Genomic DNA, 22,436 nt, shown 5'->3' with positions numbered 1-22,436 from the left:
ACAGTACTGTACAGTACCTCTCACAGACTTGAGGAAACAACTTTTGAATTTGTTTGGTACACTAGTTGGGAATGTAGGCTAATGCATATAATGATCAGTGAGTTTATAACATAAACATGATAGGACTAAGTATTTACCTAAACACACATGCCTCCAACATTCTCATTCTGTCAATTGAAAAACACCCAATGAAATAGTTTGCTAGCAAGATGAAGTGAAAATAAAAATTTTCATTTATGTAATGTTATTGTCATGTAGTGTTTGATTTGTTTACATTTTTATCAAAATAATTGTATGTTAATATCCATTACATAATTGATGCGATGTATTTACGTTGTAGTAATGCAAAGGCTTTTCAATGTAATGCAAGGCTTAATGCAAAGTCGATTAACTTAATTAATTGTATTTAATTAACAATCCTAATAAATATTTAAATAATTTCATATAATCAGCAAATAGAATTATATTCAAAATTTATTTATAATAAATTTTATAACTACATTAAAATTTTCAAAATGTTTTATAATTTACTTATAAGTAATTTTTAAATAATTTAAAATTAAAAATATTGCAAATTGCAAAATTTAAAACGTAAATTGCAAAAATAAAATATAAAAAATATATACTATTTTGGCTAGTTTTAAGTGAAAGTTTTCGTTTGTGAAATAGTGCGTCTGCTATTAGTTCGTTGTCATGGTAACGGTTGGCGTGCGTTCTTTTAGTTGTGAGCTAATTATATTAATTTGAGGTAAATAAAAAGTTTAATATTTTTGATTTTTAAATAGATGACGATTTGAAAATAAGAACATATACGGGATTCAAACGTATATTAATGTATTATTTACTTTTATAATGAATGATTAATCAATTGAATGACTTTCTGAGAACGCATTTTATCTCTCTTCTGACATATTCATTGCCGTATTTTCTTATATTCTATAAACGTATATATATATTTAAAATTGTTTTATATCGTTGTAATTATTTAATTTTTTAAGAATACGTGTATTTTAAAGTACAATGTCCGTAATGTCATGATGATGATAATTCGAAAAAGATTTTGTTCTATTAGCACGAGCGTCTAGCCCTTGGAATGAATCTTGCGATCAGCGCCATCTAGTTCGTTAATTTGTTATTAACTGCTATTTACAGCGATTGTAAATGTGTCAAGCGGGCGACTGTATTGATAGGAAGAAGTGTCGACACTTTCGGTTTAATAGAGCATTTTGTACCTGTTTTTAGTCAGGAATTTGACGAAAGGAAGAAGTTTTCGGACACAATAAGTTTTTAATTGTGTAGTATTAATAATTTTAAATAAAAAATTAACTTTGTTTACTTATTTGGAATATTACCACATAAGATTTTAAACACAATGCTTTTAAAGTAATATAAAAATATTTTACATGTTTAGAACTTATTTTTTTTTTAAAAAGGCACATATAATTAGTTTATTAAATTATCAAAGCGTTGACTTTATTAGAGTATAAGGATATTCTATAGATTACTCCCTGCTGAATTGCGGGACTGAGTATATATTTGAACTCGGGACCGAGACGAATTCAATGATACCCTACTTTTGGACCGAAGACCAAAAATAATAGTTATCAAATTTATGATTTCTTGCCTTTCACAATGCATTCTATGCCATTTTAGAGTTTTTCACTAGGTGGTGCTGCTTGTAGTTTAGTATATATTTCTTTTGTTCAAGAATTACCGTGAATCAATAACTAGTGATGTTAAACACTGGGCGGCCTGCCAGATGCTCCCCTCCGGGAGGAGTCTGTCAGGAACACAAACAGTTCGAATGCCACCTAGTGGAAAACTGTAAAATGGCATATGAAATTATATTTGAATTGGTTCATAACAATCCTTTGTGTGGCGTGAAACATAAGGGTTATTTTGTGCCCCGTCAGAAAATTGCAATGGAGCAACATGCCAACATTTAAGTTCTGCATAAAATTAAAAAAACTTTTACCGAAATGTTTAAGTTACTGAAACAAATATATGGGAATGATTGCTTAAGCCAAACACATGTTTACAACTGGTTTAGTTAATTCAAAGATGGCCGGGAGTCAATTGAAAATGATCCAAAAAGTGGTTGTCTGAAGACTTTACTATGGACAGTAACATTGATAAAGGATGGCAAATATTAGGAAAGGATCTGAATGTGACCTGTAGAATGTTGTGTGAGGTTCTGGACGAACTCCAAAATTGAGTTGATCGTATAATGTATTTAAAGATTGTCAAAGTTTAGATTAGAACAAAGTAAAATGTAGGTTATATAAGAGAGAAAGAGAAGTGTTATTTAAACAATGTGATGTGGAAGTGAGGAAAAACATCCTGGGACAAGACATTGCATTGGATCTTTAAAATTCTGAACTAACAGAATAAAGGAAATAACGGGTAAATTATGAGTGCAGGTTTCTTTGTTCTGTCAATATCAGAGTCAAGGGATGGTGTTGGGTAGACTGTCTGAAATGGACCTTTCTCATGACCCAAACTAGTCTCGGTTTTCACCTCGAGACAGTGAAAGGACCAATTGAGAAGTGAGATAGGGACTGAGGAATCAGAAATAACAATTAGTCATGAAAAAAACTGTAAAAATGCAGAATTTAAGGTCAGAGGGAGAATCTCTCTCCTTCCATAAACTTTTATCTGTGTGTCACTTGTTGAGCAACAGAACCATCTCTGCTTTGCTTAAACTTTCTAAGTACCTGATCAGACTCTTGTCCACCTTGTACTGCTCATTCGGATGACTCTTCGCACTGCCCCAGGGCTGAGACTTTGACTAAACTCAATGAGAAGACCTGCCTCGATGATACTCTGTATTAACAACTTCATGGACTTAACTATTTAGGATTGGCCTGGTCTGGATTTAGAAGTATCATGTAAGAAATTTTGTATAATAAATGGGTTTTGTGTAAAGCACATGTCATCATTGCCTCTTCACCACCATCCACATATGCAAGTGCCTCTTTCCCATTCCTGACATGGGATGCAGGTTTAATTCTATTCCCCCTAGATCGGCAAACCTACAGTTGTCAGAGGAATTGGGAGTGTCAAAGGACTTTTTCCACATAATTTTACATATTCATTTGAACAAATGTAAGGTCTGTTCTTGCTTTGTTCTGCACTCACTCATTGAGGAACAAAAACAGGTGCTCATTCAGCATGTTCAGGACATCATTAAAACAGCTTGCTGCATTCCAAATTTTCTCAAAAATATTGTCATGAGTGATGAGATGTGGTGCTATCAATAAGACACATTGACAAAATGTAAAAGTTCTGTGTGGAAGTCATCAGATGAACCCACACTGAAAAAACTTTGTTTCCATAAATTGCAAGTCAAAACCATGCTCGTTTGTTTTTATGATTCCAAAAGTATCGTGCACAAAGAATTTGTCCCAAATGGCCAGAATGTTACTGGAGAATTTCATTTGGGTATTTTGGATTGTCTTTGGAACTGAATTTTATGTGTATGGCCTAAGTATTGTGCTAAGGAAGCTGGATACTGCTGCATGACAATTCACCCTCTCACAAGAGCATTGCCGTTTGTGAATTTTTGGCTTGAAAAGATATTGTAACCCTAGACCATCCACCATATTCTCCCAATCTGGCTCTCTGTAACTATTTTCTGTTCCCAAAACTTAAAATTCCAATGAAATGGACTCATTACAAGGACACTCCCAAGATTGAAGCTGCTGTGACCACAGTACTGAACCAAGTGCCAAAACAGGAGCTGAAAAAGTCCTTTGAAATACTAATTACATGTTCTGAACATTATATTGCTGCAAAGGGATCTTATTTCGAATAGATAAATATATTTATAAAAATATTTCTTGTAGTTTTCTCTTCCTAGAGCAAAAGTTCGGTTTTTTTTTTAGACAACCTGTGTATGTTATGTAAATGTGTTTGGAATGACTGTTTTTGGATTTCTAATTAATTTAGTTGATTGCCCAAAGATATGATAAGAATAATTTATTGAAAGTACTAGCAATCAATTTTGTATTTTTGTATATGTATTTTGTGAGTTATAATTATACTATTAGACTTAACATCTAAAGACAGAAGTTTTTGTCTGTTTTGCTATTTTTCTTGTTTATACACCAGTACTTCTATGTAAATTGTTAAAATTTAACAGTTTGTTCAAAGAATAATTTAATTGGATCGGTTAATGTTACCTTAGGTAGCCAAGATGGCGGTTCGTCTCTAAATCCAGCAAGGAAGCAATGGGACGCACGTTCTAACCTAACACAACCTAACCTATTCTAATAATTTGGTTGCTATTAATTATGGTAATTTATTAGAATAGGTTAGGTTAGAACGAGCGTCCCATTGCTTCCTTGCTGGAATTAGAGACGAGCCGCCATCTTGGCTACCTAAGGTAACATTAACCATTGGATCTAATACAGTTACAGTAAGAAGTATGTTCCACAGGTGAAAATTGTTTTATTTTATTTTTCATAATTATCATTCAGTAAAATCTGTAATTTTTTTTTTACCAAAACTTATGAAAATAATGATTTTTATCTCACCGTTATCATTTTATAAATCTTAACAGTATATTGCATTTTGCAGTGTACTTCAGCCTAGTTAATTTTTACTGGGCCATAGAATTAAAAATTGTTGAATAGAAATAAACAAATAACTGTCTTATGACATTAAATTTTAAAGCATTTCATTAAATTCTTAAATGCACTTTTAGCAAAAACATGTTCATCATCATTGGGTGAAAAGGTTCTGATTGAAACAAAGAATGGAATTTATTGAAGTTTGAAATGGAACCATTTCTAAAATTTTAAACTTAGTTTTTCAAAAAAACTACAGTTCACTGCTTTATTCAAAGAGTTACTTTTTATTACTGATCTTCATATAACAAGTGCTTTCACAGCTGTGCTCCATCATTAGCATTTATAACAAACTTAACAAAAATAAAGTATAAAACCAAAACACCAAAGATAAATCTCTTTTCTCCATATCCTCTTTCTTTTTAATTTCAATAACCATTACAACAAAAGATTGAACTCACACTGAAAAGAACAATAGAAACAAAACAAAATGAACATTTTAGTTTTCAAACCACTTTTGATTCTCAATGCTTTACATGGCAAATTAAAGTCCAAAATGGCATCATTTAGGACTTTAATTTTCGCACCATTAGGAGTAGGGGTAGTAGCAGTCAGGCTGGGGATGTCAGTAACGAAGGTGTGAATCAGCCAGAGGGAACGGAAGGGAGTGAGAGATCGTATCACCGAAGGGGAAGAAGGATAGATTTCCAAAAATTACATTTCGGAAAATGATTCTTTGCAGGGGAGATATGTAGTGCTATGTGACTATTGTGTTTGATTTCTGTATTGTTTTGTGATTTTTTGTATTCCGTTAACCGTGTCGGGTTTTCACCATGTATCGCGTCATGCAGCTACGCTCTGCCGATTGGTTTACCCTGTGTCTCGTGATAGAGAATTCCCCGGATGGAGGGAGGTATAAAAGGGAATGTACGACCTGAGAAAGGCCATATCAAACAAGCGAAAGGAAAGGAAAGGAGAAAGGACTTTTTTTTTTCCTTCAACTGGCGCTTCAGACGTTTGGACGTATACGATATTTTGAAGACAAAGGAAGGATCGTTAACGAGAAGGGTCACCTGTTCTGTTCCAGGAAGATGGAGGTACACGTCGTATAATTATCATGAGGTTACATACTCATTTTTGAGCGTTAATTTTCTCCACTTGTCGGAAGGACCAAAATCTTGTAATTAATTAATTGTATGATTAACCTTTGTAATATATAGCTATAAGTTAATTGATACGTGGTGTATATATAAATAAACGTGTTAAATTCCTGTAAATTTCTTTGTGAAGTCCTCATTTTATACCCATCGCACAGAAATAATATACCTCGGTATATTAGTTCTCTACATAAGCTTGGAAACAGCTATAAATGTAGATAATCAAAAAATGTACATGAGGAACAGAGACCAATTGGAGTGGATGATCAAGGAACAGAATAGAACCCATGTTTTAAGGACACACAGATCTTTTTCATGAAAAAGTTCTGGTTCTTTTACAAAGATCTATGTTTACAGAGACCCAGTTTTTTGTCCATGATAAGATCCAATTCTGGATAGTGCTTTTCCTAATGTACTTTTACAAAAAAAGTCTGTGTTGCAATTTACTTGAATGCCAAAGTATCACAGTTCCTGGTTAACATAATCTAAATGAGTGACTGTCAAATGTTCCGTATGGTTAATCCACATCTGTCAGCCAAAGGATTCTAGGATTCTGCTTAATGAAGCCCTGGGGCTGATGAACCATTGAAGGACATAATGCCAACATAATTCCAGGACTTCAGGCTTCACAAAGAAATTAATAGACAGATTTTGTGGACTTAATTGCTTCCTAGAAGAAGAATTTGAATAATTTTCGTAAGCCTTTTTTGTAGGAAGTAGAGTTCACTGTGTATGGCGTTATTACTAGTTTTTCTTTTTTCTAGCACTTTCAACGAATATATTTTCGTCATCTTCAGGCGAAATAAAACTTTTAAATTGAACATAAATGTTCAAAACGGAAAAGGAATGCATATTTCCTACTACTAGTGCTTGGCGTGAATATCATACTAAACTATATTAAGCCTTTTTTTATCATAATAAATGATTTTGTAATAACAGAGTCTGCTTTAGTACCCACTCCATCCCACTGTGGCGATTGTTTGCCATATTGTTCCCTTAGCAGACAATGCCCTTCGTTGCTTTGCCTAACGTTCCATCGTCCGTTAGACCCAGAAGGGACGATTAACTCAGCAGGGGGAGGCAGGACGGTATAAATAGCGGCAAGGCCAACGGAACAGGGCCTTTTTCGAAACATCTGAGAAGCGAGTGGGAACAACGAGGAACGTCGAGTGAAGCGAATCGACGATTGAAGGGAAAGAGGAATAGAGAGTGTGAAGATAGCATCTCGACAGTCTTGTCCATATATAAAATTGTATACTGTATTTATATGATAGTTTTTGTGTAAACATACTCGTGTCGGGAGAAAGTAATTTTGTTGCGAAAACCGATATTTTATTGTAGTCCTGTTCAAGCCAGATGTTAACCCATTTTTCTGTTGAAAAAATAAATCGTACACCACAAACCATGTTCTGACTCTTCTGCTGTCTTGAGCTGGTAATGCAATTGACACCCTCTTGTTCAAAAGGGTGTTAATTGCATCATCACCACATATGATAGGGTTGTGACTAAACATAATGGGTCACTCAAAAAGTTTAATATTTTATAATAACAGAATAGTTTTAGAACATAAAGTTTTGAGAGAAAGATTATGTGAAATATTTCATTATATTAAAATTTTAATTTGTAATGAATTGCTTTTAAAATTTTGATATGTATATTTTTTATTCTAGATATGGATTTTCAATCTGCATTAGAATTTGAAAATGAAAACTTTGACTTTTCTACTTCAGAAGATTTAGCCAAAGTTGTAAGTAGATTAACTTAATTAATGAACATTATTTTTATATTCTCTTTCATTAAGAAATTTGGTTATTTTTGTTGAACAGATAATTTTTACTTTCCCAGCTATGTTATAATATATAACAGAGGGAATGTATGACAGTCAGTCAAAAAATGACCTTCAAGATTTTTACATTTTTTGGACTTGGGCCATTGAAATATCAAGAAATGTAAAAAAATTAAGTGATACCAGTGCACAGTAAGTACAGTGATACCTCGGTTTTTGTCGATAATCTGTCCGAAAACAATTGGCGAAATCCAAAACCAACAAAAATCAAGGCAATTATTTCCATATAAATCAATGTAAATCCAATTAATTCATTCTAGACACTCCAAAATACATACCAAAAACACATTTTGTAGAGAATTAATATAGTGTTAAATACTAAAAGCAATAAGAAATTAACATAAAAGACTAATTAGCATAAAGATAAAAGCATTAAGATGAAAGCAATGGAATTGTTCGGCTAGACACATGGGGTAATGTCTTGTAGAAGCTAGTTGGACATGAGCTTCTAGCCCAGTGGTTCCCAACCTTTTCTAGGATGCGGAACACTTTTGTGAGCAATTTTCTTTAGCGGAACACTTACTTAAGTTAATATGAAATACATAAGCTTGTCATCAGTTATTTTATTAGAATTGAGCAGTTATAATTCAAAATCTCTACTCATATTATTAACGCCAATTCTAAGACAGGAAAAAATATACCTAAATAACTTTAATGGAAACTTGTGCCTGCTGTTTTTTACATATTTCATTCAGTTTTTATCATTGCCTTTATCTTATTCGAAACAGTAGTACACTCCATAAGTACGAGTCGTACTGTACATATATATTTAAGTTTATGAAAATTTTATGATTTTAATTTTTTGATATTTGGCAGCTCAAATAGGCCTACGATTGTACACTTTCCGATTTGCGACTAAATCTGCGGAACACTTGGGAGATGCTTACGGAACACCAGTGTTCCGCGGAACACCGGTTGGGAACCAGTGTTCTAGCCTATATTGCCCCATGGTAAAGTGTGATGTAATTGTCATGTAATAATAGTTGTATGTGTTTATGATGGTCGTATCGAGGGAAATAATGCCTTCTGGGAAATCCGTTTAAGGATAACTGGCCCTTTCCTATTCAGGCATTACAGATGTGGAGAAAATTCAGAAAACTTCACATGGCCAGCCTGCCTTTGGGAAGTGTGAACCCATGACTGAACTCCCATTGTTCAGGGAATGGAACCATTGGCCAATGGTGGGCAGTCGTGGGGTAATGTTCACACAATAAGAAATAACGCCACACTGCACTGGAAAATGCGTGGGTTGCCCTTTGTTTTTGCAAAATTAGCAGCGAGGTCACTTTAGCATGCCAACGAAATCTGAGGCAATTGATGAAAACCGTGACAAATTTTTCATGAAAAAAATCGACAATAACCGAAGTCAACGAAAATCGATGTATTACTGTACAGCAATGATATATAGAGTGCAGAACAATAATTATGTTTGTAAATAATAAGTGTAATTATTTATAGATTATAAAATAAAATTATGTATATCAAATTGATTTATATTTTTTCTTTATTATAACTATACCATATGATTTGAAAAATGTTTATTATTTTAATAAGTACAATTTTTTCTTAATTTTTTTTTTACAAATTATAATTATAATCTTACATAAGATACAAAGCTACAAAAAACACCAAATAACCAGCAGAAAAAATTGGGAAGTGCTAACATTTTCACCCATGTTGAATGGACATCTTCTGATCACAGATCCAACTGCAACTTAAAATACATAGATGCTACAATGTGCCATTTAAACACTTACCTCAAAGAACATTGGGATTCAATCCTGAAAGGATTGGCTAGCACCGCACTAGCTATCTTTGCTCCCAACCCTGACATCGATGTGGATTTTGACTGTACATGCTCCATTTGTAGCTCTTCCCAGTGACCCTTTTTCAGACACATGGAGCAAGTGGAAATTTATAGGACTGCCTGCAAAATATTGCTATTAACTTCTGCAATTAACTTCTCCCCAAAGCATGTGTGGCTTTATTAAACCTTATTTATTTTCTTTTCTTTACTTTCCTTATACTATCTTCCTGTAGTAACAATTTTACTTCCGTTTTCTATTTACTTAACCACGCGGTAGTTAGTCGACACATGTGGCCTGGACGGTAATAAAAACAAAAAGGGTGTGACACCGAGGGGTCGAGGGGTTACGTCAGAGGAGATAGGAGGACAGGAGCGAGAGGAAGGAAGATTTTTCGGAGAGAGAGAAAAACGGGACGAACAGAAACAAAGAAAGTTATTAAGGAACGGATCCGAGGTTTTTTTTTTCTTATTTATTACCGCCAGTCACCCCTTCGAACCAATTTTCAGTCTTATCATCTCTGTTTAATTCTCTTCCACCTTATCTTTCTCTAGGGCCCTGTACTTAGTTAAGCTAGATATAAGTTAGAATAAGTTCTTTGTCTTGTCGGCACGCGGGGACTAATTGATGACATTGTTACGCGCAGTCCCAAATGTATTTGTATTAGTAATTAGTAAGTGTGTGTAATCGTTTCTTTGTAAATTATTTATGTTCGCTGAAATTAATAAACCTCTTTTTTTAATTCTATCAAAGCCGAGCGACTCTCAGGGTCTTGTTATTTCATATACTCGGCTAACAATGGCGTCCGCGACAGGATTCTGTTAGTAACGGGATACGGTTTTTATTGTATAGAACGTAGCATTGTATTATCGTGCCTGTAGATTTAAGGCCCTACAATTTGTAATCAATTGTATTATTTTTATATCATTAATTATGGATGATTGTAACCAGAACAATCTTGCTACATCCTCAGGAGGCGAGGGTGAGGGGATCCCTCCGGTAGTCACAGGGTTTCTAGGAATGGTTCCCATTTTTTCTAATAGTGGCAGTGATTTGGTTAATGTCCGCCAATTCTTCAAGACCATAGATAATATATCTCGCCTGGCTGGGTGGAACAGTGAAGTGAAATTGGCTGTCTTACAAGCTCGGTTAAAAGGGGGGCCATTATCGACGTTCTTCAGCTTGGCTGACCAAGATCCTTGTACTTTTGAGGGAATTAGGCAAAAATTAATTCAATGTTACGAAAAGCGAGAACTTAAGGAAAAGAATGCACTCGACCAACTCTTAAGTATTAAGCAGAACCATGATGAGACGGTATGTGACTATGTCATCCGCATGAATACACTGTTGTCGAAGGCCGCTTCCAATAACGAAAAAATTGGTGCCTTGAGGGATGACATTATTAGAGAGAGATTTATAAAGGGCCTAAGGCCCCAGCTAAAGGGATACGTATTAAGGAGAGAACCCCAGACCTTAGATCAGGCAATTAAGGAAGCGGAGAGGGAAGAACGGGTCGAACTCGAGTGTAACGTTAGTAGAGAAAATAAATTTGTACACACCATTGAAATAAAGAACCCAACCGCTAATGAGGATCCGAATGGTGTGATGAATATTGTGAAAACAAAGGAAGACGATAGACTTGAAAGGTTGGAAAAAATGGTGGGGTCGTTATGTAGTACTGTTAATGGTTTGGTCGAAAGACTGGGTGGAAATCTAGATAAAAATAAGGATAGCCCGAACCGATCTGTCCTAAAAAGGTGTTACATTTGTGGGAATCCTCGCCACCTGGCCCGCCAGTGCCCTCAACGGAATATAAATGATTTAAACTAATTACGGGGCGTGATGATAGCCAGTATCACGTCCCATGCATCGAGCTAACCCTGGCCCCTAATGTGTTCTTCTCTAAAAAGGGCCTTCCCCTCATTCTTGGTGATGCTTATGGTACCAGTATCAAGTTTCTGGTCGATACGGGTGCGGAAAGGTCCGTGCTAAGCCTGAAGATCGCTCAGAGCGAGATATGGAGTAGGGGACCGAACGGTGCACTTCACAGGAGTTGGAAACGACTACGAGGAATCGGTGGGGAGGTTATCGAATGCGAATGGGAGTCTAATATCAAGATCGAAAGAGGAGGGAGAACTCAAAATGTTCAAATGACTTGCATGCACTTGCCATCCGAAGTCGAATACGAAGGAGTATTGGGTATGGATGTGTTAAACAGGTTCCCGGAAGTATTAATTGAAACAGGTGAGAATGTAACATCTTGGAATAGAACCGAAATTGATGACTTTTATCAGTGTTGTGGATTCAGAAGGGAGGAATCCGATAATACGATGGAGGTTAATTTATCCCATTTGAAAGACTACGAAAAAAAGGAAGTGGAGCGTATCTTTAATGAACACCCCGGATGTTTCGCACGGAAAATAGAAGATTTGACCGGTACTAAGGAATTTCTTCATACACCTATCATTAAAAGTAACCAAATAATTAATACAAAACAATATAGAATACCGCAATGTTATTTGAGTGAACTAAAGAAAATGATAGTTTCATATCTGAAGGCGGGGATTTGCGAGGAGAGTACTTCTGAATGGAATTCCCCCCTTCACATTGTCCCGAAGGAGTCCGGCGAGTTAAGGGTTACTCTCGATCTACGAAGAATTAACGAAGTAACCCAGTCCCAGGAGTTCCCTCTAGCCCGTGTGGATGAGATCTTAACGAAGTTTCAGGGAAGCAAATTCTTCTCGGTAATCGACCTAAAGTCTGGATATTTCCAGATACCCATACATGAATCAACACGTCATTTCTTTGCTTTCTCTACTCCTTGGGGAAAATTCCAGATGTGCCGCCTCCCGCAAGGTGGAAAGAATAGCGGGAGGTATTTTCAATACGCCATGTCTAGGCTGTTGGGGAGATTCATAGATATCAATTGTTTCGTCTTTCAAGACGATATTGTGTTGTTCTCCCAATCCTTTGAAGATCACGTGAAACTCCTAAGGGAGGTAATCTCTATATTAGACAAAGCCAACTTGAAATTGCACCCAAAAAAATCGAAATTCATGGTGAAAGAAGTGCGGTATCTGGGACACATCATCGATAGTAAGGGGATACGACCTGATCCCTGCAACGTGGATGCGATTAAAGAAGTCCAACCCCCGCGTAATGTGAAAGACGTCAGGAGTTTCCTCGGAATGGTGGGATTCTTCCGCAACTTTATCCCAAACTTTGCCGAGATTGCTCTTCCTCTTACATATCTGACTAAAAAATATGTAAAGTTCTTATGGGACGACCAGTGCCAATCAAGCTTCGAAAAATTTAAAGAACTATTATCTAAACCCCCTGTGCTATCTCATCCCGACTTTAAAATACCTTTTTTCATGCACTCGGACGCTTCAGATACCTGGGCTGGTGCGGTCTTAGAACAGGAAAGCGAAGGGAAACTCATTCCCATTGGCTACTTTAGTAGGAAGTTCCGTGGGCCCGAACTAAAATATTCCACTATCGAGAAGGAATGCTACTCAATAATCTTAGCCCTCCGCCACTTTAAACATCTTATTCTTGGTCAGAAGGTCACTGTGCTTTCCGACCACAAACCTTTAACCTTTGTGAAAAATATGAAAAATCACAATAACCGCCTCATGAGATGGGCCGTAGAATTATCTAATTTTGATTTGGTCATTACGCATGTTCAAGGGAAGAGTAACCCAGTGGCTGATTTATTGTCTCGACCACATGGTAGTAGAGAAGAAGCCCCCTCAAACAGCGATGTCATTAATTGCATCAGTGAAGAGTTGTGGAAAAAGGTAAAGAAGTCCCAGATTGGGGACAGAATTTTTGGTCCAATGAGAAATCATTTAATTAAATTCCCACCCTCTTACAATGATTACCCGAGTAGTGGCATACTTCCTGAGTATCAAGTAGATGGTGATGTATTAGTCCACGTACGACCGGGACGGTTTGGAATACGTCAATGGAGGCGTGTTTGTGTAGGGGAAACAGCAATTAATGACGTAATTAAAGCATTCCATGAATCACCATTAGCCGGACACTACGGCAAAGAAAAAACGTGTGACCTGATCAACCGTTACTACTACTTCAAGAAGATGAAAAAACTCGTCGATAGATTCGTGAAGTTCTGCAAAGTTTGCCAACAACATAACTTACATCAAGGAAGAGCCCCCTTTCAAGAAACGGAAGTCGCTAATTATCCGTTTCAAAAGGTGTCAATCGACATAATTGGCCCTTTAAATCAAACACATAAGGGTAATCGTTATATTCTCACCATAATTGACATGTTTACTCGATACACAGAAGCCGTCCCTTTAAGGGACCAATCTGCGGCCTCTGTAGCCAATGTGTTTTTCGAAAGGATAGTCTGCAGATATGGCAGTCCCGAGATCATCATCTCTGACCGGGGCACGAATTTTACGTCCTCCATCTTTAATGAAATGTGCAACATCCTTACCGTCAAGCACAATGTTACGACATCATATCGCCCTTGTTCGAACTCAGTTTGTGAACGTGTGAACAAATCCATCAGTAACCTTTTGGCCAGAATATCAGGCGGCAGCAACAACAATTGGGATACCTTCTTACAGACTGCTGTGTTCGCTTATAATAATGCTACACACTCCTCTACTAGTGAGTCACCTTCATTTCTTCTTTACGGATTTGATCCTAAATTCCCTCATGCGTTCCCTGTTGAACAGACAAATGACTACCCGGGTATTCGGGAGTATCGTGATTTCCTTATGGATAAGCTACGATGCATCCGTGAATCGGCATACGAATTAAGTCGCAACCGTAACAAACTTAACCGTAACCGCATCAACACAGGGAGGAAGGTGAGGAGCTTTGAGGTAGGGCAGAAAGTTTGGATGTTAAGGAAAGGGAAGAAGCAAGGCAAGTTTTCTCCAAAATATTTAGGTCCTTTCCGTGTCTCTCGCCTCCTGGGGCCTGTTAACGCGGAAATCGAAAATTGTAATAAAAAGGAAAAACTTGTTGTACACATAGACAGACTAAAACCGTGCTTCTCAAACTTCCGTGAGCCTAGACGGAAGCGTAACATCCCAATTGGACACGAAGGATCACAATCCGGAGAGATCGAGGAGATTGAAGAGGAAGAAGACATCCCTCACCTACCCACTGCGCAACGGGCGAGCTACAATAGGTATAATCAACATAACCAGCAGCATCAAGGAGACCGCAAGGATTCGGGTAATGAGACCATGCTGGAACAGAGGGGTAATATCTCCCACCCGTATAACTTACGGGGGCAGAAAGTGGACTATCGCCGGCTTCACTTTGGAAGATGAACTGTAGTTCATCATCCATTAATGGTTGTGTATCTCCATATTAATGTTTCTGTTAATTGTTAATATGTCTTTTGGTGGGGACGTATGTGGCTTTATTAAACCTTATTTATTTTCTTTTCTTTACTTTCCTTATACTATCTTCCTGTAGTAACAATTTTACTTCCGTTTTCTATTTACTTAACCACGCGGTAGTTAGTCGACACATGTGGCCTGGACGGTAATAAAAACAAAAAGGGTGTGACACCGAGGGGTCGAGGGGTTACGTCAGAGGAGATAGGAGGACAGGAGCGAGAGGAAGGAAGATTTTTCGGAGAGAGAGAAAAACGGGACGAACAGAAACAAAGAAAGTTATTAAGGAACGGATCCGAGGTTTTTTTTTTCTTATTTATTACCGCCAGTCACCCCTTCGAACCAATTTTCAGTCTTATCATCTCTGTTTAATTCTCTTCCACCTTATCTTTCTCTAGGGCCCTGTACTTAGTTAAGCTAGATATAAGTTAGAATAAGTTCTTTGTCTTGTCGGCACGCGGGGACTAATTGATGACATTGTTACGCGCAGTCCCAAATGTATTTGTATTAGTAATTAGTAAGTGTGTGTAATCGTTTCTTTGTAAATTATTTATGTTCGCTGAAATTAATAAACCTCTTTTTTTAATTCTATCAAAGCCGAGCGACTCTCAGGGTCTTGTTATTTCATATACTCGGCTAACACATGGAAGTCCTTCAAACTGTAAACTTACTTTTCTCTCCCCCTCCCTCTGCTTACATCACCCTTCTTTTTCACATGTATATGGCAATCCCATATTGTTTTAACAGCTGCAAGATTAGTTAGCCTGAAGATGTCCATTCAACATAGGCAAAAACGTTAGCACTTCCCAATTTTTTTCTGTTGGTTTTTTTGTAGCTTATATCAGGTTTATGCAGTTTTTGAGTGGTTGAATTTTCTTCAAATAAGATTAATGTAAAGTTTAATTTTTCATTTAATTAAAAAATTACATAATAATTAAAGAAATTTGTATTAAATTTTATTAAATATTTTAATGAAAATTATGAATTATTATTTTTAGTGTCAAATAATACATGAAAAAACTATACTGTCATGTTTGAAACCAGATATGTGGCAAGATTATCATGATGATATAATTTTTCGCTATTTAGTGGATGCTTCCCAACATCTTTTAGTCTTTTACATTAATAAAGATGGTAAATTATGTGCTGATACAACAATGCCAACATATTATGTGGAAGAACTTTGTTATTTCCTTAAAGCAAATGATTTTGAAAGAATTACTTATGAGAATCTTCCTAGGTCACTTCAGTATGGAACTATAAAATCTGATTGTTTAAATAATTTATTAAAACAGATATCAAAAATATATACTCCAATATTATTTAGCAACAAAACTTGGCCAAGTTGTATCCTTTTGAAAATTTTAATTTTATATTTGATGTTTTTCATTTCTGTTGTTAGAAGTTCATAATCAAGTAAAGTTTAAATGAAAAATACGGTATGTTGTACATAGTTCATTTTAGAAAGTTTTATAATTAATTTTTTGAATAGTATTATAAACAGTTTATTTTATTCAGTGTTATCTGTTTTAAAAAATTAGATTATAATCCTTTTAACTTTATCTTTATTTCCTCAATTCTAAGACACCATTGATTCTAAGTGGATCCATGAGTTGGGAATTGAATTTTTTAAGATTTTTATTTAGAAATTTTCCTCTATAAAAAATCAGTTTTTTAAGTTTTGTTATGTAGTAATAATTTTAAAATACAAAATATAAATATCATGATATAGGTAATTTTTAGTAACTAACTCATAACTATTCATTTTAATACTGCATCATAATGCCATCTAGAAGACATTTTATATTTTAAACAGACATTTAAATTAAATACTCATAACCGGCAAAGCACATTTGAATTGATGTGACCTTTAATTAATATAGCCAAAAATACCTATTATTGGTGCATAACACATCATGTGGCCTTTTATATCGATTTTGTTTTCAACACTGTTTCACATAAAAGTAGTTAATTAACAATTAACTTTATTCACTCTTGGATACAACCGACTGGAATGACAACTACACAAAGACTCTCTCAGACAAACGAAAGTATGTTGGAATTTCCATCTTTGACTTGACGTCCAGATCAAGTTACAACGGATCAGTTTACAATATGGCCCATTTGCTTTGATTATTATTTTTAACTGTATATGTAAGACACTATCAATTATAAAATGTGACTATACTTTAGAAAAATAAAAATGAGTGCATCTTAAATTGTGGAAATACAGTATTATATAAATAGAATGGAGGAAATTTGAAAATGACAGTCAGTTACAGCTTTTTTTACAAATCTTGGATAGTGTAAAAATGCACCATAGCCGGGACCAGTCTATTTAATTAGTGGATTGTTTGATGAAGTTTGACAAGGTGCTCTTTAAGGTCATTATGCATTACTAAAAAGGGGCTCTCAAACTTTTTAAAACTTTCAGAGCCTGAACTAAGTACTTTGCTTTGTGTACATAGCTTGACTAAGATGTAAAAAATGACCTGTACTTTAGTATATCTATCCTTATCCTTTATTGACTTTTTGAAGAACATATATTTTGTCATTTATTTTAGAACTGAAAAAAAGAATTAAAAAACATGAAAACAATAAATAAAATATGTAAATGCTATATAACAAAATTAAAATTACATTTATTGGTTGCACAACATTGACTTTGGCATCTTAAACATGCCAAATACTGCTTTCATGCATTGTGAGAAGTTCCTTTTTTACCTCAGTTGTTGATACTATAACTTTCCTCTTAGGCTTTGTTGTTTCCATATACTTCTTGGATGCCATGGTTAGGTAATGGTTTTATATATATAGGTCATATATAAAATCATTATCTAACTATGTCACACCAAAAATAAAATGAAAATGAACTGAAAATGTGAGTGTATCACAAGACTTACTTTTATGGTGATAGTGAGAGATGGGTGCATAATAGATGAATTTATACAGTTCAGACTCTGAAACATTCAAAGTTAGAATAATTCAAAGTACAAGGTATCACTGTACTTGATTTTGTAGTGGTGTTATAATATAATATGAGAATGTATGAGGTATCTATAATGGAAGAATTTTTTGAAATTGAAAGTATTCAATGAATAGAGTATCATACAACTAAAGTGGAACCTTGCTTAACAAGCATAATTCATTCCAGAATCTTGCTCATAATGTGGAACACTCGTTGAGCGAAACAGTTTTTCCCATAGAAATTAATGTTTCATGCTGAAAAAATACTCAAATATTTTATGTATAATGTTTATTCAAAGAAAATTACACAATATACATTGTTAGGAAGCGTGAATCATCATCTTTTCTTCTAGCACAGAATGAACCAACTTGGAATGCAAATTCAATTTGCAGAAAACGAAAAAAAAAAAATCACAGATAATATGTCTGATAAACATGCCAAATGATATGCCAAATTCTTGGGCTATGTAAAGGCTATAATTAAATATTAGAAATTAAATAATTTGACTAGAAGTAGGCAGTCACATCTGTAGCTATTGCTTCATAGACATGAGTTTTTTTAGTTGCAATTTAAAATTGGTATACAGCCTGTAACTATTGTGTAATATGCATCTCTTTCAAATTGTCTTTTAAATGCAGTTAACCTGTGGATTATATGCATAAAATTAATGAATATTTTAAGCATGCATATAATGCATGCTTAAAATATGGTATATTTAAAGCAGGGATGCAACTTTGAGAAATGTGGGGCATGCCCTGGTTGTCAGATAAGAGGTGCTGAGAAGAAATGGCATATTTGGGAGAAGACAGACTGTCACTCATTATCTGTTATCAATGTCCCACAAATTTCCAGAACGAGAGGGAGCATCATAATCTTAGTTTGCCCTGGGTTACTCTGTGAGCCTAATTACACACTTACTAAAGTTATTATAAGATGACAATTTCTCTTATTTTTATTTCCAATTTATATTACAAATAAGTTTGCAAAAATGTTATTGGGTTGTTCGGAAAGTAATTTCGTTTTTTTATTACTGGAGGAATTAGATGTATTTTTATCAGCCAATTTGATTTTAAACCGCATTTTCATTATATAATTTGACAGCTGACATTTTAAGGCTTATTTGTAAAAAATTTTGTTCGATTCTGTACAATTGTTTTTTTTTTGGTGACCCATCAAATTTGGAAAATTGAAAGCATCATTTTCGGCATATTTTGTTTTTTTATAACTAAAAAAATCAAAATGCTGTTCAAACAAGAAAAAAATTGTTGTACATGTTTGGAGAAGATGTGTTGAGAGAAAGACAGTGCCAAAACTGGTTTACAAAATTGCATTCTGACAATTTTAATGTCAAAGATACACCACATTCTGGATGGCCATTTGAAGTCAATGAAAACAAAATAAAGGTACTGATTGAAGCAATCTGCCGTATAACAACACATGAAATCATGAAGAGATTAAATCTGTTAAATTGAACTGTTTATTATTACTTAAAATGAATTGGTTTCGTTTCAAAGCTTGATATATGGGTTCCACATGTTATTAATGAGAGTGGCTCTCTATGGTTGGATTTTAAAGAAATTTTTTTTTTTTGATTTTTTAACAATTTGGACCAAACAATTTAACAATTGATTCAAAAGTGTACTGCCATCGAGTAAACAAATTGGATAATATCATCAAACAGAAAAGACCAGAATTGATCAACAAACAAAGTGTAGTGTTTTACCATGATAATGCCAAATTTCACACAAGTTTGGTAACTCGTCAGAAACTGTTATAGCTTAGATGGGATGTGTTATCACACCAACCATATTTGCCAGATCGGGCACACTCAGATTATTATTTGTTCCGGTCTATACAAAGTTTTTTAAACTGTAAGACATTTACTTGAAATGACAATGTCAAAAATCACTTGGATCAGTTTTTTGTAAACAACGATCAAAATTTTTATGAATGTGAAATCATGCTACTACCAGAAACAATGACAACAGGTATTTGACCAAAATGGTCAATATATAATTCAATAAAATATTTATATATTATAAGAATATTGTGTTTATTTTTCTATGAAAAAAACTAAATTACTTTCTGAACAACCCAATACTATCATAACAGTTAAAATATATTTAGTAAAAATCTAGTATTTTAGTTATCATTTTTGTTACATTTAAATGTCAAATGCTTGGGTATATTCTATATATATATATATAAACATTTAAACTATATGTTGCAGTAAATTCAATATTTTTTCAGTAATAATTCAAATATCAAAATAATGTGATCTTTAACAGTTTTATTCAGATGTGAAAAATGATTTTTCATTTCAACTTCATAAATTTCTTGCTAATTTAACAGATTGCAGTTATCAGTTAATTAGGAAGAAAGTATTATATATACCAGAAGAAGGACAAGATGTATCAGTTGAAGATGCAGTTAATGATAAAGAACTTGTTCAGAGATTGGAAGGTATAAACCAAATTATATAGGTATACAAGAATATGAATGCAATTCTAGAATATATAGAATAGACAAGAATATAATTCAAATTTAAGACAAAGATCCCAAATTAGTATTATATTCTTGTTTATTACTATTTTTAGTAGAGAGTATAATATGCAGTAGATCCTCAATATAACAGACTAATTGTGGGAGAGTGTTTACTCTTGATGAGTCTATTAAATCAAATGTATTTTCAAAACATATATTAATAACTGCTGAATTAATCAATGAACTTTTTAACGGTGGGTGAAACTGAAGGAAAATTAACAATTTCAACTCAGTTAATAGAGAGGTTGTGGCTGATGTTTTCATCGCAAAAACGTGTATGTCAGTCATTCAGCACCGCCTTCCTGTAAGCCTAGAAGTTTGACAATGGCTTTCAGAATGTCGAGCATGATTTTACTGACATTTTAAACACCATTGTCAAACTTTTAGGCTTACAGGAAGGAGGTGCTGAATGTCTGATGTACACATTTTTGCAATGAAAATTGTTAAATATGGCCCCAGGGTGTAGTTGCAAAGAAGTCTGTAGAGGAGATGTTTAGTTCTGCTCTGAGTTAGGAGTGAAGATAATTCTTCCAAGGAAGGTGTGGCACGATAAGAAGCAAGAGAGAGAAGTTCTTTGTGTCCTTGAAGTTTCAATATTATAATTTTTTCGGGTTCCAGATCGACCATTCCAATTGGTTGTTCTTACTAATCCCCACCTTCTTATTGGTCATCTCGCTACTAGGTGTAACGAGATCAGAACCAAAATCACAGGATGAATCAAAATCGGCTGTCAAGTTGATACTAATCGGAGAGGACACAAAGAACTTCTCTCTCTTGAACTTAGGACACATTATTTTATTGTTTAAATATGAGAACTACTCTTTTTTTTTTTGTTTTTTTGTTAGATTGAACAGAACACATTCTTTTATGGTCATAGAATTTCTACATTTTAATATTAATATTTTTTATAATTTTATAAATTTCTCTTACGTTTTAGTGTGGTTCTGGTACACTTCTGAACCTCACAATCTGTCTGGGACATATAGAGCCTGTCCATCATATAAAAGTGCCCTCACATATCCACTATTCCCCAACATTTCCTCAGTCAGGTCGAAACAGTCCAGATGAAGAGAAGTTTTCAGCAAAATGGCTATCCTTCTTTCCTCAGTTTGATGATGTGGTTGTTTTCATTCAATCAGCTGTGCTTAATGTCTTTGACTGCATTATATAAACATGCTTGGTATTTATTTACTTCCAAACAACAGGTACACCGAAAATTCTGAACACAAGCCTCTGTAGGCCTTTTTATAGGATACTGGGGCAGCAGTTTTAAGGCATTCCAGTGGCATTATCTGACTATAATCATTTATGTAATTACAGTACTTCTTGAAGACAGCTATAGGTTGAGTTTTATAGTAACTGGAAAATTCTGTCTGGGTGCATAGTTTTTTGTCAATGAGTGTATAAAAATTGGAAGTAATATGCTTTGCATTATTGAGATATAAGTAGTTATAAGACATTTAGACAAGAATTTATTTATTTAAAAAGCATATAATTAAAATATAATTTTTCCTTTTTTTTATTTGAGTTTTATAATGATTTTAGTTAATTGTATGACAGAAATAAAATAATTATTTTAATTAACTATGAAAATTAGTTTTTTAAAAAAAATATGACTTTTTTAGGTGTTGTTTTGCTTTGGGTACGCCAAATTAAAGAAATTTTGGGTACTCAAAATGTTGCAAGTCAAGTGGAAACAATAGGACCATTGGAAGAAATACAGTTTTGGAAGCAAAGATGTGAAGATCTTTCAAGTATTAGTGAACAATTACAAAGATCTGCAGTTCATCATATTTCTTCTATTTTAGAAGCATCAAAATCTCCCTGTCTTAATGAGTTTATAATGCTCTCTCATGAAATTCAGGCAAATATTTAAAATAATTTACTTTTTAAAAATTTTTTAACTATTTATCATATTTTTGTAATCCATGCTAGTCATTTAAATTTAATATTTTTAGTAAATTTTGTAATGTTAGAATTTTAATGTCCTCAAATTATTATTATTATTATGTTGGGTTAAGTGAGATATACTCGGTTAACACCGATGGCTGTGTACTATGCCAGACCAAAGTCAAGGCATAGTAACCAAAACAGAAATTGAAGAAGTGTATCAGTGTGTGTGTCTGTATTCAGGAATTTTCTCACAATATGACATGTATTCAATATA

At 34.2% G+C, this 22,436-nt stretch overlaps 2 protein-coding genes across 4 annotated transcripts in view; both read left to right on the top strand.

Moving 5' to 3' along the window:
* LOC136980687 (dynein axonemal heavy chain 2-like) overlaps positions 1-22,436 on the top strand; it is a 647,596-nt gene that overhangs the window by 246,471 nt on the left and 378,689 nt on the right. The window lies entirely within an intron of this gene.
* On the top strand, positions 684-22,167 carry LOC136980701 (dynein axonemal heavy chain 2). 3 transcript variants are annotated; one of them, XM_067276891.1, is made up of 6 exons: positions 690-808; positions 7,395-7,472; positions 15,756-16,104; positions 20,024-20,188; positions 21,895-22,008; positions 22,078-22,137. In XM_067276891.1, coding segments are annotated over exons 2-6 (705 nt in total). In that variant the 5' UTR covers positions 690-808; positions 7,395-7,397; the 3' UTR covers positions 22,080-22,137. The 3 variants fall into 3 exon arrangements, with proteins under 3 accessions (XP_067132991.1, XP_067132992.1, XP_067132990.1); XM_067276890.1 differs by having other exon boundaries at positions 684-748; positions 7,396-7,472; positions 21,895-22,167; XM_067276889.1 differs by having other exon boundaries at positions 691-808; positions 21,895-22,167.

The sequence above is a fragment of the Centruroides vittatus genome, unplaced genomic scaffold, assembly GCF_030686945.1.
Source record: "Centruroides vittatus isolate TY-2023 unplaced genomic scaffold, ASM3068694v2 contig_717, whole genome shotgun sequence".
NCBI classification, from domain to species: Eukaryota; Metazoa; Arthropoda; class Arachnida; order Scorpiones; family Buthidae; genus Centruroides; species Centruroides vittatus.
The sequence above is the reverse complement of the archived record's forward strand: the minus strand, read 5'-3'. Positions and strand labels throughout refer to the sequence as shown.

Coding starts and splice junctions, on each gene's coding strand:
- LOC136980701 (XM_067276890.1), top strand. CDS start 7,398: ATGGATTTTCAATCTGCATTAGAATTTGAAAATGAAAACTTTGACTTT. Junction 7,473..15,755: donor CAGAAGATTTAGCCAAAGTT/GTAAGTAGATTA, acceptor TATTATTTTTAG/TGTCAAATAATACATGAAAA. Junction 16,105..20,023: donor CAACAAAACTTGGCCAAGTT/GTATCCTTTTGA, acceptor AGTTTTATTCAG/ATGTGAAAAATGATTTTTCA.